This window comes from Sciurus carolinensis, chromosome 17, assembly GCF_902686445.1.
Source record: "Sciurus carolinensis chromosome 17, mSciCar1.2, whole genome shotgun sequence".
In the NCBI taxonomy this organism is placed as follows: domain Eukaryota; kingdom Metazoa; phylum Chordata; class Mammalia; order Rodentia; family Sciuridae; genus Sciurus; species Sciurus carolinensis.
The window spans coordinates 1,445,675-1,460,373 of NC_062229.1; the positions used below are offsets into that span (position 1 = coordinate 1,445,675).

Here is a 14,699-nt window from a genome sequence, read left to right on the forward strand (position 1 = left end):
GCCTGGGGTGCTGCCCTGCACCTGGCTCACACCCCACTCGCTTCCTGTGCTCTTTTCTGTCACTCCACAGCCTTGGGGCAGGTAGCATTTTCCCTGGGAGCTGGCCAGCATCGTGCAGCCAGGTGGGCTGGTCCTAGAAGGCTGAAACAGCCTTATGCCTAAAATACCTGGAGCTCGAAAAGGAAAAACATACCAGGGCCTCCCATCTGGGCCTCACTGTGCCCAGAGGGGAGGCTTCTGCAGGTAGGCAGCATCTCTGGCACTCCTCACCCTCCCCTGCCCCTGGCCTCCACCTTGACCCCAGGATTCAAGCCTTGGGCTGCCAGGGTGAGCTGAGGACACGGGCCTCCGGCTGCCCACGGATGGCCAGCCGTGCACAGGAGTGGGGGGCCTCGGCCATGCAGCCTTCCCGGCCCGGGGTGCTTGGGTGCTGGGGGTCTGCTGGGCTCTGTGCTGGAGACGCCAACCCTGCCAAACTGGGACACTCCCAGCATCAGCCCTGGGGAGGGGAAGAGCTTGCAGAGAGAGGGGCCTGGCCCGTGAGGCAAGTGCAGGTCTCGGCGGTGGAAACTGACCCGCGGGCCTGGGTGTGGCACCGGGGGGCACTGGGTTCCATCCTCAGCACCACGTAGAAATACACAAAGGCATTCTGTCCATCCACAAAGGCTACAGAGCTCTCTCTTAAGTGCCCGAGGGCTGGGGTCTGGCTCTGGGTGGCCTGCAGAGCGCGCAGGGAGCCCTGGGAACCCAGCACCACAGATGGGCAGGCAGCTCCCACCTGGCCAGGCGCCCTGGGGCAACGACCTGGGTTGAGTCCCGGCCCTGAGGGTGGAGAGGCCACCCTGGCCCACTCGCTGGCTTTCTTCCCGCCCGCTGCCGCTGCCTCGGCCGTCCCCCTGGACGTCCTGCCTGAGCTCTCACTTGTCTCCCACCCGGCTTCTGGCTGCCAAGCACAGGTCGCCCTGGGGCCGTCCTACATCTATTTGTGCGCTACCCCATGTTGGCCAACTGCCCTCCCGTGTGGGCGGCCTCAGCTGGGCCGGTTCAGCAGGGTCACTGACGAGGCAGGGCCGCGGTGCCGGCCTGGGCCTGCAGATGGCGAGCCTCCCCACGCGCCCAGGCTCCTTGCCCGAGAAGGCCCGCAGGTGCCGGGTGGGGCCCGCACCCGGGGTTCAGGACGAGGCTGTGGGGGGCTTCCCGAACATGGCCACCCAGCCGGCGCGAAGGCAGACGGCAGGGCCGAGTCAGGACGGAGTTCTGAGGGAGGAGGTCCCGGTCCCGGTCCCGCCAAGCTGCAGGCTGCAGGCCTGTGTTCGGTGGGTCCCTTTGGGCACCCACAAGGGCACCGAGACCCGGGCGCGCCCACTGCTGTGTGAAGCGGCACAGAGCCGGCGCACGCGTCCCGCGACGGGTGCCTGTGTGCCGCCACTGTTTACTGTGCTCCTCAGGGATCGGAGACTGGCCTCAGGCCTTCAGTGCAGAGGCCACCTCCCCAGGTCTCTTCTGCCACCGTGAGGTGTGGCGCCTGTGTCCCCTGCCGACCCCCCGCCCGGCCACGTCACGCCTCCCCAGAACTGCAGAGGAGGTTCTTGGGCAGCGGGGGTGGCAGCAGCCGCCGCCGGTGGCACTGGGGCTCCGGGACCCTTGCCGATGGCCCAGCCCACAACCACCCCTTGAGTGCGACCCTCTGCCTCAGCCCCTGGTCCCCTGCCTCCTCAGCCTCTCCAGCTCTCCGCACCTCCCTGCCTCCTGCGTTTGGTTGTGATGAAGGCACTGCACATGTTGCCGCCTTGGCTGTGGCGCTGACCGTCCACCGTGTGGGGACATCACCACCGTCCGTCCGCAGAGCTTCCTCCTCTCCCCACAGGAAACCCGGGCCCTTCCTTCAGCACCGCCTACCCTGCTCCGCAGGCCGCTTCGTCCCTGGCTCCCAGACCCAGGGCGCGGGGCTGGGACGTCCACATGGAAAGTGGCACGTGTGGGTCTCCGTCCTTCCTGGCTGGGCATTGCCACCAACCTCGGGGCCACACTGCCACATCGTCCCCTTGGGGGCCCCGGGCCACGCCCTCCTGTGGCTGTGACGGGCCTACTGCCCTGGAGCTGGGCTGCGTTGTCCAGGCCCTGGCCGTGCCCGCATGCCCGGTGGGGACCCGGGCCAGCCGGCTGCCTGTCCCCACCCGGCGCCCTCACCGCCGCGCTCCTTCACGGCTGCTTTTCTTGAGGCACTGGTGACGCGGAGCACTTTGCCAGGACTTGTCGCCTGTGCAGCTTCGTTGAGGAAACGTCTCTTCAGGGCTTTGACCGCTTTTGATTTTTATGTTTTTGTTGTACCGGGGATGGAACCAGGGGGTGCTTAGCCACTGAGCTACCTCCCAGCCCTTTCACCTTTTATTTAGAGGCAGTGCCTCTCTAAGTTGCTGAGGCTGGCCTCAAACTCACCATCCTCCTGCCTCAGCCTCCCAGCCACTGGGATGACAAGCATGCACCGCAACACCTGGCAAGTTGCCTCTCTTTTTACTTTTTCTTTTGAGATAGGTTCTCACTAAGTTGTGAGGGTCTCGCCTCCCCAGTGGCTGCGATGACCGGTGTGTGCCACTGCGCTGGTGACCGTCTCGCTTGTTTCTGTGGCTGAGTTTTAGGAGTCCCGCGTGTGGACGGCACTCCCTTGTTGAGAATACGATCCACAAGTGTTTTCTGCCCATCCGTGAGTCGTCTTCGCTCTGTGGCTGCCTTTTGATGCTGGAGACGTGGTTGAATAGATGCAGATAGAAATGAGCCCCTGAACACCGAGTGACAGACGAAGGACATGATCACAAAGTCGGCCGGAGGCTGAGGTGACGTGAGGCTCCGGAACCCCCGTCCGAGCGTGGTGTCTCCCTGAACACCGGGCAGTCACTGGAACGTGGAGAAGCACCTGCCCCTAAGGGTCCTTATTGCAACGACACAGGGCGAGCTCTGATCCGAGAGCCGCCAGGCGACCTGCTTCCTTCCTCAGGCAAGACAGGGCAAAGGTGCAGCCCGGGCCGCGCGGCAGGCCCCACGGCCACGTGAGCTTGTGCTGCGGAGCCGGGAGGCAGGACCCGCACGCTGGAGGTCGCGACCGGGCTTCGCCGAAGGTGTCAGGAGGTTCCTGGCCAGGCCACCATGAAGGTCCCCAGGGCCAGGGAGCCCAGGGTCCCAGGCCACAGTGGGAGGCAGCGGCCGAGCCCTCTTGCAGGTGACGATGATGTGGCCACGTTCGGAGGGGGGCCTGCGTCCCCGAAGGGAGGAGAGGCCCAGCCGGCTCCACAGAGAGCCAGCGGGTTGGGGCGGCGGGAACGGTGGGGTGGCGGGAATGGTGGGGGCAGGCCCCGCACGGCAGCCGCCTCGTCCTCCCGCGCAGCGACCCTGTGGGCCAGGAGGCCATGGAGAAGCCACGTGAACGCCAGCCCCAGTGCTGCGGGCCGGAGGGGCGGGTGGCCGTGTCGGGACGGCCAGTGAAGGGCAGGGAGGAGCGGAGGCGGCCCGAGCCCAGCAGCAGCGGGCGCAGGTCACGCCGGGCGCACCTGGAGCAAAGCCCATACGGGCAGAGCGAGCGGCCACCGCGGGGCTCTGGGGCCGACGCCTCGCAGCGCGGCGGCTGGAGTCTGACAGGCGGGTGGCCCGCTCGGCAGGCTTCCTGACACTCTGAGATGCTACACGGCCACTCGCCAGGGACAGGAGTGGCCCTTGCTCTGGCTCTTCCTTGTCCCGCGGGGACGGCTGTTGACTGCTTAGCCCCAGGTTGCTTCCGGGCCGCAGCCGGCGCCTCCGCCTTCCCGGGCAGATTCCGCGAGGACCCACCTCGTGATGGCCGGGGGCCGGGGAGTCACTGTCACCTCAGGGGTGGAGGAAGATGACAGGTCACTCCAGGGGGCTTGGGGCAGTGTGCCCTCGACCGCACCCCGTGTCCAGATCGCCCGACCTTGTGTGAGAGGGGCGTGGCGTGGGGCAGGCTGGCCCGGCATGGAGGCAGGACCGAGGGGCAGCACGGGAGGCCGAGCACCGGCCTCCCTGCCTCCCGCCCACAGGTGCAGTGCAGGAGGGGGCCCCAGGGTGGGCAGCCTGGCCCTAGGGTGCCACCCAGGTCCTGGCCACACGCTTTGGGCCTCGGTCCACCAGCCCCAGCCCATCCCCCGTGCCCTCCCACTGCTGTCCCGTCCCCCTCCGTGAGCGTTGCTGGGAAGAGAAGCCGCCCTCGAGGGCAGTGGCCAGCAGTGACGGGCAGCCACACCAGGACCACGGGGACCCCGGTGATGGTCTGACGGGAGCCCAGTGCAGTGGAGAGAGCTCGGCCAGCTCGGCCAGCTCGGCCAGCCCGGAGGGAAGAGCAGCAGGAACGAGTGTCTGGTGCCGGAGGCCCGTCAATGGAGGGTGGTGAGGTGGCGCAGAGCGCTGGTGACCAGGCTCGTCCTCGGTGGGAGTGGCCTCTTGAGTCCCAGGTGGTTCCCAGGAGAGCCAGTGGGTCTACGAAGAGCCAACCTGGGCGGTCAGGCACCTGGGCTTGATCCTGCGCCTGGCCTCGGAGTGCCGCTGGTCCGTCCCGCCACGTGACCTCTCCGCCCGCTCCTGCCGTTGTGGTGCCATCCACCACGAGCGCCTAGAGAGCTAAGCGACGTGCGCCACACCCTTGGATCTTCAGAACCACGAGCCAGATGAACCTCTTCTCTTTACCACGTGTCCACCCTCAGGACCTGTGCCAATGGCCGCAGTCACCACCTGGCTTCAAGACCCAGCCCAAGCTGAGCCGTGACTCTCCTTGGGAGTCGTCATCGGGCCTTGCAGACGGCCAAGCTCACGTCCTCCGTCCTGGTCCAGCTCCCTGTTCGAGTTTCCCAGCCGCATTCCATAGTGGAGGACGCCGTTCTCCACGCGTCTGATTCCTTAGACCCTGGCATTTCAGCCAGCGTGGTGCAGTTAGAGGAAAACTGAACTCGTGGGCTCGGAATCAGGCCTTGGCTCTGTCGGTTGCAAAGGCTTTATTCTTAGACAGTCTTTGAATCCTTCGAGAAAAATGGTGGTCATGGTAAGCGCCCGCTGGGTGGCTGGGGAGGAAGTTGAAGCAAAGTGCTTCAACATGACTCGCGTTAGAGGAGACTGCCCGACGGGTGCTGCACGTGGCCGCGGTCGGCTTTCCTGCTCCTGATGACAGACTCAGTGACAGGGGCCGGCCTTTGGCGAGGCCTTAGTGCTGGCAGAGACCCGGCTGGCAGGGCAGGACAGCCGGGCACGAGTGGCGTGCGCGTGTGTTCTGGTGTCCCTCCTCTGCTCTGAGGCCTCCAGGACCCAGGCCCAGGCCCTGCTCTGAACGCCAAGGTGAGGTGAGTCTCCACCCGCCGAGGGCTCCTGGTGGGGACAGACCTCCGGCGGGAGTTCCCGCGGGGACCCAGCACTCAGCCCACAGCTCCTGAGCTCCAGTCAGGCCCAGGCAGATCAGGGACAAACCTTACGTTTGCAGAACGCCAACCCTTTTCTTTTTAATGGATCAGTTTTAGATGTTGATGGGCCTTTGCTTTATTCATTTATTTGTATCCGGTGCGAAGAATCGAACCCAGTGCCTCTCGCATGCAGGAGAGCGCGGAGTCCCGGCCTGGCCCCAGGAAGTCAGATCTCACAGATGTTCTGCTCGGGTGGACCCAGAATGCACAGCGGTCGCAGCCAGGCCACCGGGCCGAGCGCGGCCCTCCGTGGACCACCCTCCGCGACGCTGGCATCCGGGCGCCGGCACGCTGTGGTCCTCCCTCCCCGCGGAGGCTGGCGGCAGCGATGGCAGTGGTGTCCTGCAGGGACGCCCCTGACCTCACCTGGCCCCCAGTGTCCCCTGAAAGCGCAGAAAGCGTTCCTGCCCGCGCCATGCCCGTCGGCTCCCTGCTCCAGGTGGACTCCCCTGAAAGCAGCTCCTGTCCCTCTCCTCACGGCCTCAAGGTCAGGAGTCCTGGCTTCTCACTCCGAGCGCCTGAGCCTCTTCATGTTCCATGTTTCAAGAGTAGGAGTCCTGCCAGGGATTAACTGGGACTCGCTGGCCGGAGCTACAGTGGCCTCTGAACTGTCCCCAAAGGCCATGTGTTGAAGGCTTGGTTGCCGGCCTGTGGCACTCTTGACAGGTGGTGGAATCGTTAAGAGAGTGGAGCACCACACAGCTGTGATCCCAGCGACTCCAGAGGCTGAGGCAGGAGGATTGTAAATTGGAGGCCAGTCTCAGCAACTTAGTGAGACCCTATTTAAAAACAAAACCAAAAACAAAAACAGCAACAAAAAGAAAACCTAGGGCTGGAGTTGTGGCTGCTAGTAGAGCAACCCTAGGCTCAATCCCCAGGAGGGAGGAAGGAGAGCCCTAGAGGAAGGCGGCCTGTGCCCTCCAGGGACGCTGGGGCCAAGCTGCGCTCCCCACGCCCTCCCCTGATGCTGCCCGCGGACCCACCGGCCGTGAGGCCAACGGACGGAGGAACCTCAGGAGCTGTGAGCCCGCATGACCTCTCCTCCTAAGCTGGCCGTCTCGGGTGTCCTGTCGCGGCGACACGGAGCTGGCCGGCAGGGGCCGCCGTTCCGGGGGGATTGGCGGATGTCTTTCTCATGTTCTGGGTTTTCGTACAGGATATTGGATTTCGTATTGGTGACGTCACCAGCCGTTTCTAGATTTCACTCTGACACAGGGTCTTCCTCCTACGTTGCCCAGCTGGCCTGGGCAGGTCTCCCGCGCGACCTCCAGAGCCCCGGAGCCAGCGCGCGCCCTACTTTCTCCGCTGTTTGTGGTGCCTATTTGGTGGGCTCTCCGGGTGTGGGTCCGTGGAGACCAGGCGTCCAGGGCAGACGGCATCTCACTGAGCAACTGTCCCACGCTCCCTCTTCCCCCAGCGGAAGCTCTGTCCCTTCAAGGCCAGCTCCACCCCCCCAGGCCCTGCTCCCGCCATGCCACTTCCTGTCCGTGGCTGAGACTCCGGGGCTGCGGGGCCTCCGTGAGTGGTCCTGCAGGGCGTGTCCCTTAGTGCCTGGCTGTCCCCCTCTGCATGAACGCTTCCAGCTGCATCGTCTTTCTTTCTGATATTTATGTTAAAAGAAAAGCTAATAAGCTCTGTTTTGCTTATTTAAAACTGAGCTTCCCTTCCCCAGCTCCAGGGTCCTCGGAGCTCCCACCCTCTCTGTGGCCACACACTGAGCGTCAGGTCAGGGACAGGGAGGGCCTGGGTGTCCACTCCAGGGATAGCTCACTCCTCCCCTTCCACTCGTCCTCGGGATACACGGTAATAAATCCACCTTCCTGGAAAAACGGACCAGACGTTTGCCTCGGGTCTGGAAGAGTCCGTGCAGGGCTGAGTGGGGGTCAGATGTGGGGAACAGGACTGGTTCTAGCTGCGGGGCCAGGGGGTGACATAGAGAAGGGTCCACTGAGGTCACTGGGAATGGGCACCAAGGCCTAGCCCAGGTGCACAGGGCTGCGAGTCCCGGGTCCCCCGACTTCTGTTCGGGATTCACGAGGGGGTGCAGCACCCAGCAGAGCTGTATGGTTGCCGCCCAGTTTATTTGACTTTTTATTACTGGGATTGAACCCAGATGCTTTACCGCTGAGCTACACTCCCAGATCTTTTTACTTTTTATTTTGAAACAGGGTCTGCTTAAGTTGCTGAGGCTGGCTTTGAACTTGTGATCCTCCTGCCTCAGCCTCCCGAGCTACTGGGACGACAGGCAAGGTTTATTCCAGGAGGGGTGCGGATGAAGTCAGCCCAGGGAGGGGGCATGGTGCAGGGCCCAGGAGAGACCCGAGGTAGCGTCCAGGTGTCCTCTGCTGGTAGAGTTCCGTGGAAATTCTTCCTGGTCCCCACAGTGGTGTGTGACGTACACACAGGTGTCACCGAGCAGGGACACTTGTCAGAGCCTTCTTGTTGAGAATTTTTATCTGCCCTCTCCTTTTTCAGTTTTTTTAAGGCACGGTCTCTCTTTGCCCAGGCTGGCCCTGGGTGCCCTGCCAAGCTACCCTCCCGCTCAGCCTCCTAGTCACTGGGCCGCACTGGGCCTCTGGTCTGGCTCCTGCCCAGGGTTTTTGCTGGAGGGTCACTTATGCAGACACAGCTGATGCCTGCAGGGCCACCTCAGCCTCCAGCTGACACCGCCCGGTCCCCACCCCGTCCTCGCTACGTTGTTAGTGCAGACGGTGGAGCCGGGACGCGGGCAGAGCTGACCTCACTGTGCGGAAGCCAGGTTCAGAGGTGCTCAGGCATTGGCGCAGAGCCCAGGCTGGGAGACCGGTCCCAGGGGCAGCCGTGGGTCTCCCCTGGGGGGACTGGGGACACAGAGAAGTCTGGGGACATTGGTGGCTGTTGCCTCGGAGCTTCTGCCCTGAAGTGGGTGGAGTCTGCACCCTGCGGTGCCCAGGGTGCCACCCGGTGTCCACAGTGCCAAGGAAAGAACCCGCTCCAGACTGCCCTGGAGACGCAGCAGGCCAGAGAGAAGGCGCTTCCCTCGCCTCCCCTTCCTCTTGCAAGGCATGCGGGCGTCCAGGTGATGGACAGGTGGTGGCGTGGTGAGGCCAGGGGCAGGGTGCCCGTGGACCCAGGGCCTGGCACCACAGGAAGCCCACTGGCAGAGGCCGAGGGCAGAGCCAGAGCATCCCCTGGGGCGGAGGTCCCTTTTGGGAGAACTCGAGGGAAAGGATGGCTTCATGTGCCCAGGTCACCGCAACATGCCACGGACAGGGACTTCGGCAGCCATTTATTTCAAGAGTCCGGGGTCTGGCTCAGGAGGCTGAGGCAGGAGGATCATGAGTTCAAAGCCAGCCTCAGCAACTCAGTGAGACCCTGTCTCTAAATAAAATGCAAAACAGGGCTGGGGTGCGGCTCGGTGGGTAAGGCCCCGGGTCCAATCCCCGATACTAAAAGGAAGGAAAGAGGACCTCCCCTCGCCACTCTGCTTCCCTCAAGACCACACCTCCAGTGGCCACACTGGGGTCAGGGCAGCAACACATACCAGAGGCACCCAGTTCAGTCCGCATTGGGCTCTGCGAGAAGCGCTGGGTCCAGGGGTCTCTCTGGGAGACCCAAGGCAGAGAGGGCGTGGTGTGGAGGGGGTACCGCCGGGTCCTTAAGGCCGGCTGCAGGGGTCCCGCCACCCTTGCTGCGTGGCCTGGAGCCACGGGTGACTCCTGTCCCCGTCCCCTATTGTGCACACGGGGCCTTGATACCGGGCACTTCTCCCTATCAGTGAACCCGGAAGACCCACGTCAGATTAGTCAGTGTGGGGCCCTCGAGGGGCACCGACGCCCTAGGCCAGGTCACGGTCCTGGGACTCAGCACATGGCCGTCCTACAGCGTGGCTGTCAGTGACAGGAGAGGAGCAGAACCCGCCTGGGAAAAGGCACATGGGGGGCTCTCCGGAGACCAGGCAGGACTTCCAGAATCTTCTCCCAGGGAATCCTGGGACACGCCTCGCCCACAGCAGTGAGCGTAACAAGACTTAGGAAGTGTGGTCACTGCAAACTCACAGACCCCGGCCTGGGGTGTTCGTGGGGGTCCACAGTCCCGCTGCCCAGCAGGTGCCAACATGGCACCAAGGTCCTTTCGAGAAAGCAGGACAGCGTCCTTAGGTTTCCACATGATCTCTCTCTGCCCACCGAGGGACCAGTTCGACGTTTAAAACATCGATGGACTTTGAGTGGACATCGTCTGCTGTGTGCATTTTACACCATCAGACCCAGCAGGACTGGGCTGGGCTCAGGGTGGGCGCTGGCCTCCCTGGTGGGAGGCCCTGGGTCTGATCCTCAGCGCCACATAGAAACAGGTCAACTGCAGGTCCCGAGCGCAGCGACTAGAGGCAAACCCAACGGCTGCCGAAGGAGGCCAGGGGTGGAGTCCGCAGGCCAACCTCCTGGTTAGAGCTGTCCTCCAACCCGCCGTGACTCTTGGCTCCTGGATGCCACCATCCCACTCCTGCCACCCTGTGCCTGGTGACCCGCCACTCAGAGAGCCAGCTCCTGACCTCAGGATTGGGCGCGGATGGCTGGGTGCCGCTCCTTGGCCTTCTGAGGACAGCGGTGGAGATGTGACCCCCTCGTCGACCCCACAGTGCTCCTGCAGCCCCGTCCGTCAGCTGGAAATCAGCGGCGAGGAGGCCGAGTCTCTCTCGATGGGCCGGCCCTGCACTAACAGCGCTGTGGCCAAGGCCACCTGGCATGACAGCGGCTGGTGTCCCAAGTGGGCAGGAGGGGAGTCTCCCGGAACGTCCAGCTCCGGGGTCCAGAGGTTGAAGTCACCAGTTCATTAAAACACAAGTATCTGGTCAGGCGTGTGTGCCGGTCCTCCTGACGCCTCCAGCTGGCCGAGGGGCGTCTGTCCCCACGGGACCTTGCGCTGAACCCTGACCCTTCCGAGCTTGCCAGGTGCGTGTCCTCTGCCCTCCTGCCCCCGTGGGTGGGGGACGGTCCCATTCTGAACAGAACCACTGTGCCAGGAGTTCCAGGAGTTGGTGACCTTGAGGGTGTGGCCGTGGACGTCTCCCGGGAGGAGCGGGAGCTGCTGGGCCCGGCTCAGAGGCGGCTGTACCGGGAGGGGACACTGGAGAACGGCAGGACCCTGTCTCCCCGGTAAGAGCAGCGCAGACACCACTGTCCAGTTAATGCAGCACTGACCCTGGGCCTGCGCTGGGGCTGGGAGCTGGCCGGTGCCACTGCTGCCTGGCTTCCATGACAGGATAGTGACGACATCCAGGAGGCCCAGGCCGGGCCCACCCTCCAGGTGCTGTCCGACGCAGGCAGAGGAGACTTCCGACCTTCTCGGCTGGCCAGGGCATGTTCACAGCTCTTTCTGCCGAGGAAAGAACCATGGTTCTGGTTTTCTATTATTTATTTATTTGGGCCCAGGGGTTGAACCCAGGGTGCTCCACCACCGAGCCACATCCCCAGCCCTTTCTATTTTTTGAGACAAAGTCTTGCTGAGTTGCTGAGGCTGGCTTTGAACCGGTAGTCCTCCCGCCTCAGCCTCCTGAGCGGCTGAGATTACAGGTGGGCTGGATTTTTGGTACTGGGACTTGAACTCAGGGCCACTCGGCCACTGAGCCCCATGCCCAGACCTATTTTTTTGTATTTTATTTAGAGACGGGGTCTCCCTGAGTTGCTTAGGGCCTCGCACTTGCCGAGGCTGGCTTTGAACTCGTGGTCCTCCTGCCTCCATTCCAGCTGCTGGGATGGCAGGCGTGGCCTCCGTGCCCAAAATATATTACATCCGACTTGCCTTTTAAAGCACTGCTGGGTGCAGGGCCCAGAGGCATGGAGCAATTCATGGCTACCAGCCGTCTCCTCCACCATCTCCGCAAACCGAGGCTCTGCCCCACTTGACACCAGCTCCGGCTCCCAGCCCACACCCACCACCTCCTGCCTGGTGACTGACACCCCAGAGCCCTCCTGTGGGCGGGCCCTGCAGCGGGTCCTGCCCGGCTCCCTTCACAGCGCAAGTCGGGGCAAAGGCAGGTGTAGCAGGTGCCTGGTCCCCTCCACCGTGCCTGTCCCCCATGTGACAGGTCCCCCGTCTGTGTGGCACTTCACTTCTCCATTGGCCGGCCCTCCCTCTCGGCCATCGCCGAGAAGGGTGCACACGTCTCTCCCGTCCTGATTCCACTTCCTCTGGGCGCCCTGGGCGTGGACTCGCTAGTTGCCTGGTAATTCTGTTGAGCTTTCTGAGGAGACACCAAAGCATTGGCACAGTGGCAGCACCGTGTCCCCTGCCACCAGCCCTGCCCCAGCCTTCCAGGTCCCACCCCCTCCTGCTGTGTTTAGACATGGCCTTCCCAGCAGGTGTGAGGCGGCCTCTCATGTGGCTTCCAGGTGCAGGTCCCTGGTGACAAATGACCTGGAGCATTTGTGCTGGGGGAAAATGTAAGAGCCACGGTTTTTAGCTGAGGTGTGGTTATCGTGCCACCTTCCGAATGCGCTGCTGTCCCTTCAGGAGCCCTGCTGAGCCCGTGTTGACCGGGCGCAGCTGGTCCACCTTGCTCAGCACCCACCGGGAGTCCACTCTTTCCACCAGTGGTGACTGTGCAGGCGGAGAAAGGCCGATCCACGTGCGTGGGGTGGGATGGACTCCCCCACGCTGGCCGTCCAGGTGGGTCAGGTGGAGGGAGCGCCGGGCTGGGCCGCCGTGGGCGGGGTCTCTCCGCCACCGGATCCTCTGGCCACTCAGAGCCGGTTCCCCTCCTGCCACGTCCCTCCCTGCTCTCTTCCTCTGGCCCCCGGGCCTGCCGCCCTTCTGCTCCTCCCCGGACTCCCGGTCACCTTCCGGCTGCGCCCCGGTGGCCCCTCGCCGCGCCCAGCCTCCCGCCTCCCCCGCGGAGCTCTGTCCCCACCTCCCTGCCCCCGCCCGGTCCTCCCAACGCCTCCTCGCTCTTCTTCGGTTAGCAGCTTCTTCTTCCCAAACGCCTCTCCCTCCATTGGTTTCAGACTGGCTCACCTGCCTGAAAAACCAAGGGCCACCTTCCCAGAGGGCGGTTCCGGGGAAGCAGGACGGGGTGGTGCAGACTGGACGGTCCAGGGAAGACCCGGCAAGGACCAGTTCGCGGCAAACCACGGAGACGGGGCTCCTGCGGCAAAGGGTGCACCCCAGTCAAGGCGGCTGCTCCGGAGAAGGGGACCGCGTGGCCGAACTGGGGACAGGGTGGGCCGTGGGGAAACCCGTTGGCGACAGTGGCCCAGGTGTGGGCAGTGCGGCCTCTGGTTCCGCCTGGGCCGCCGACCGAGGGGACCCGCAGACCCCAGGCCCGGTGGCAGCGGCCAGCGCACTCAGGCCCTCGGCCTCAGCCGCGCTCTTGGGCCCGAAGGGCACGGCGGCCGGGCCTCGCTGGAGGTCCGCGCGGGAAGCCCCGCGCCTGGTCCACGCAGGCTCCCGCTGAGCCGGACCAGAGGACGCACTGCGGCGACAAGCCCCAGCCTGCGGCGCCCGCGGGGGGCCTTCAATCGTCTGCGGTCCCGCAGAGGAGGCTCGGCAGGGAGGCCTTCCGCCAGAGCGCCGACGGTCCTGCACCGCGGGGCGCACACGGGCCACAGGCCCGACGCCTGCCCGCACTGCGGCGGCTTCCGCGACCGCCGGTCCCCCGCCCGGCACGAGCGCACGCACACCGGCCAGAGCCCCTGGGCCTGCGGCCAGTGCGGGCGGGCCTTCAGCCAGACCTCGACGCCGGTCACGCACCGGAGGACGCACGCCAGCGGGGGACCCACGGGGCGGCCCACTGCGGGGCGGCTTTCCACCCCGGCGGCCGCCTGGAGGGCCTTTAACTGGGCGCCAGGTTCGTGGAGGCCCCCGTGCCCGCCACAGCGAGCATCGCCTCCGCTCCGCAGGCAGCACAGCCGCAGAAGGCGCAGAGGTGGGGACCGAGGTCAGGGCGCCAGGCTGACCCAGTCGGCCCAGGTTCGCGGGCTCTGCCTCTCTGGACTGGGCCCGAGACACCCTGGCTGGGAGAGGCCCATGGAGTAGAGGCCAGGATGGCCAGCGTGTCCTCACCGTCCTGAGCATCCACCGGGAGCTGAGGGGATACCAGGCACCAGTCCGTCCTTCCGTGTGGCTCCCGCTGCTTGAAGCTCCACCCCAACGCTCTGGGTCGGGGACCACCTGCCCACACTGGGCAGGGGAAGCGGCGACGTGCCAGGCCGACGTGCGAAGGCCACGAGGTCTGGACTCAAATTGGAGGGCCACGTTGTCCTGGGTGGCCAGCGAGTGGGCGTGGGGGTGCTCCCTTCCCAAGGCCTCCCTCCCAGGCGCCCACCTTCCTGTGGATCTTCACCCAGTTACTGGGGGAGGCTGTGCCGCTTCCTCACACCCAAGTAGGACATGAACTTAGAATTGATCTTTGGACTGGGTTGCGGCTCAGTGGCGGAGCACCTGCCTAGCATGTGTGAGGCACTGGGTTCCACACTCAGCACCGCCTATAAATAAATGAATAAAGATCCATCAACAACTAAAGTGTGTGTGTATATATATATAAAAGAATTCTTCTACCTCCACCTTGGGATGTGGACCCTACTTGGCTAAGGAGTAGATTTCTGGAGAGGCTCTGAATTAGCTTCTGTTACTACAACAAACTACCTGAGACCATTAACTTTTAAAGAGGAAAATTTCATTTAGCTCAGGCCAAGATCAGGTGGCCCTGTTGCTTCCAGCTTCTGGCAGGGGTTCCAGGTGGTGTGTGGGGCATGCTAGAGCAATGCTGCTCACATCACAGGCGGGAAGCCAGAGAGACTGGGCCCACAGCCCCGCAGACACACCTCAGAAGACCCAAGGGCCTCCGCTAGGCCTGTCTGCCAAAGGTCCACAGCACCCGCAACTGCGCCACCTGGGACCAAGCCCACCTTTAGCACATGCACCCTGGGGACTCTCCCATTTCAAATGGTAGTGGCCTCCTGCACCCCTGGAGCTGTGTGCACAGACGTGCTTTCTGGGGAAAGCTGCAGCTGGTGGCAGGTTCCTGACTGCCCACCCAGAGGCGTCAGGGGTACGCCGTGGCCAGTCTGGATCTCCTCGGCCTCCAGCAGCCTCTTAGAGAACCTCAGCTCGGCCCTGTGAGAGGCCGTGTGTGACGGACAGTGTGGGAGCAGGACCTGCACCCCATGAGGCTCCGCACCTGCTCCCCCTCCTCCTTCCTCTCCCACCCTCCCCTCCCCCTCTTCCCCTCCCCTCCCCCTCCTTTTTTTTCTTTTTTTTTGATAC

General features: G+C 64.1%; 1 protein-coding gene across 1 annotated transcript; it reads left to right on the forward strand.

Moving 5' to 3' along the window:
- Positions 1-11,710: 11,710 nt before the first annotated feature.
- On the forward strand, positions 11,711-13,898 carry LOC124969352 (zinc finger protein 48-like). Its single transcript, XM_047532268.1, has 2 exons — positions 11,711-12,104; positions 12,440-13,898. The coding sequence occupies exons 1-2, from the start codon at positions 11,929-11,931 to the stop codon at positions 13,467-13,469; spliced, it is 1,206 nt and encodes a 401-aa protein (XP_047388224.1). The 5' UTR covers positions 11,711-11,928; the 3' UTR covers positions 13,470-13,898.
- Positions 13,899-14,699: the final 801 nt, after the last annotated feature.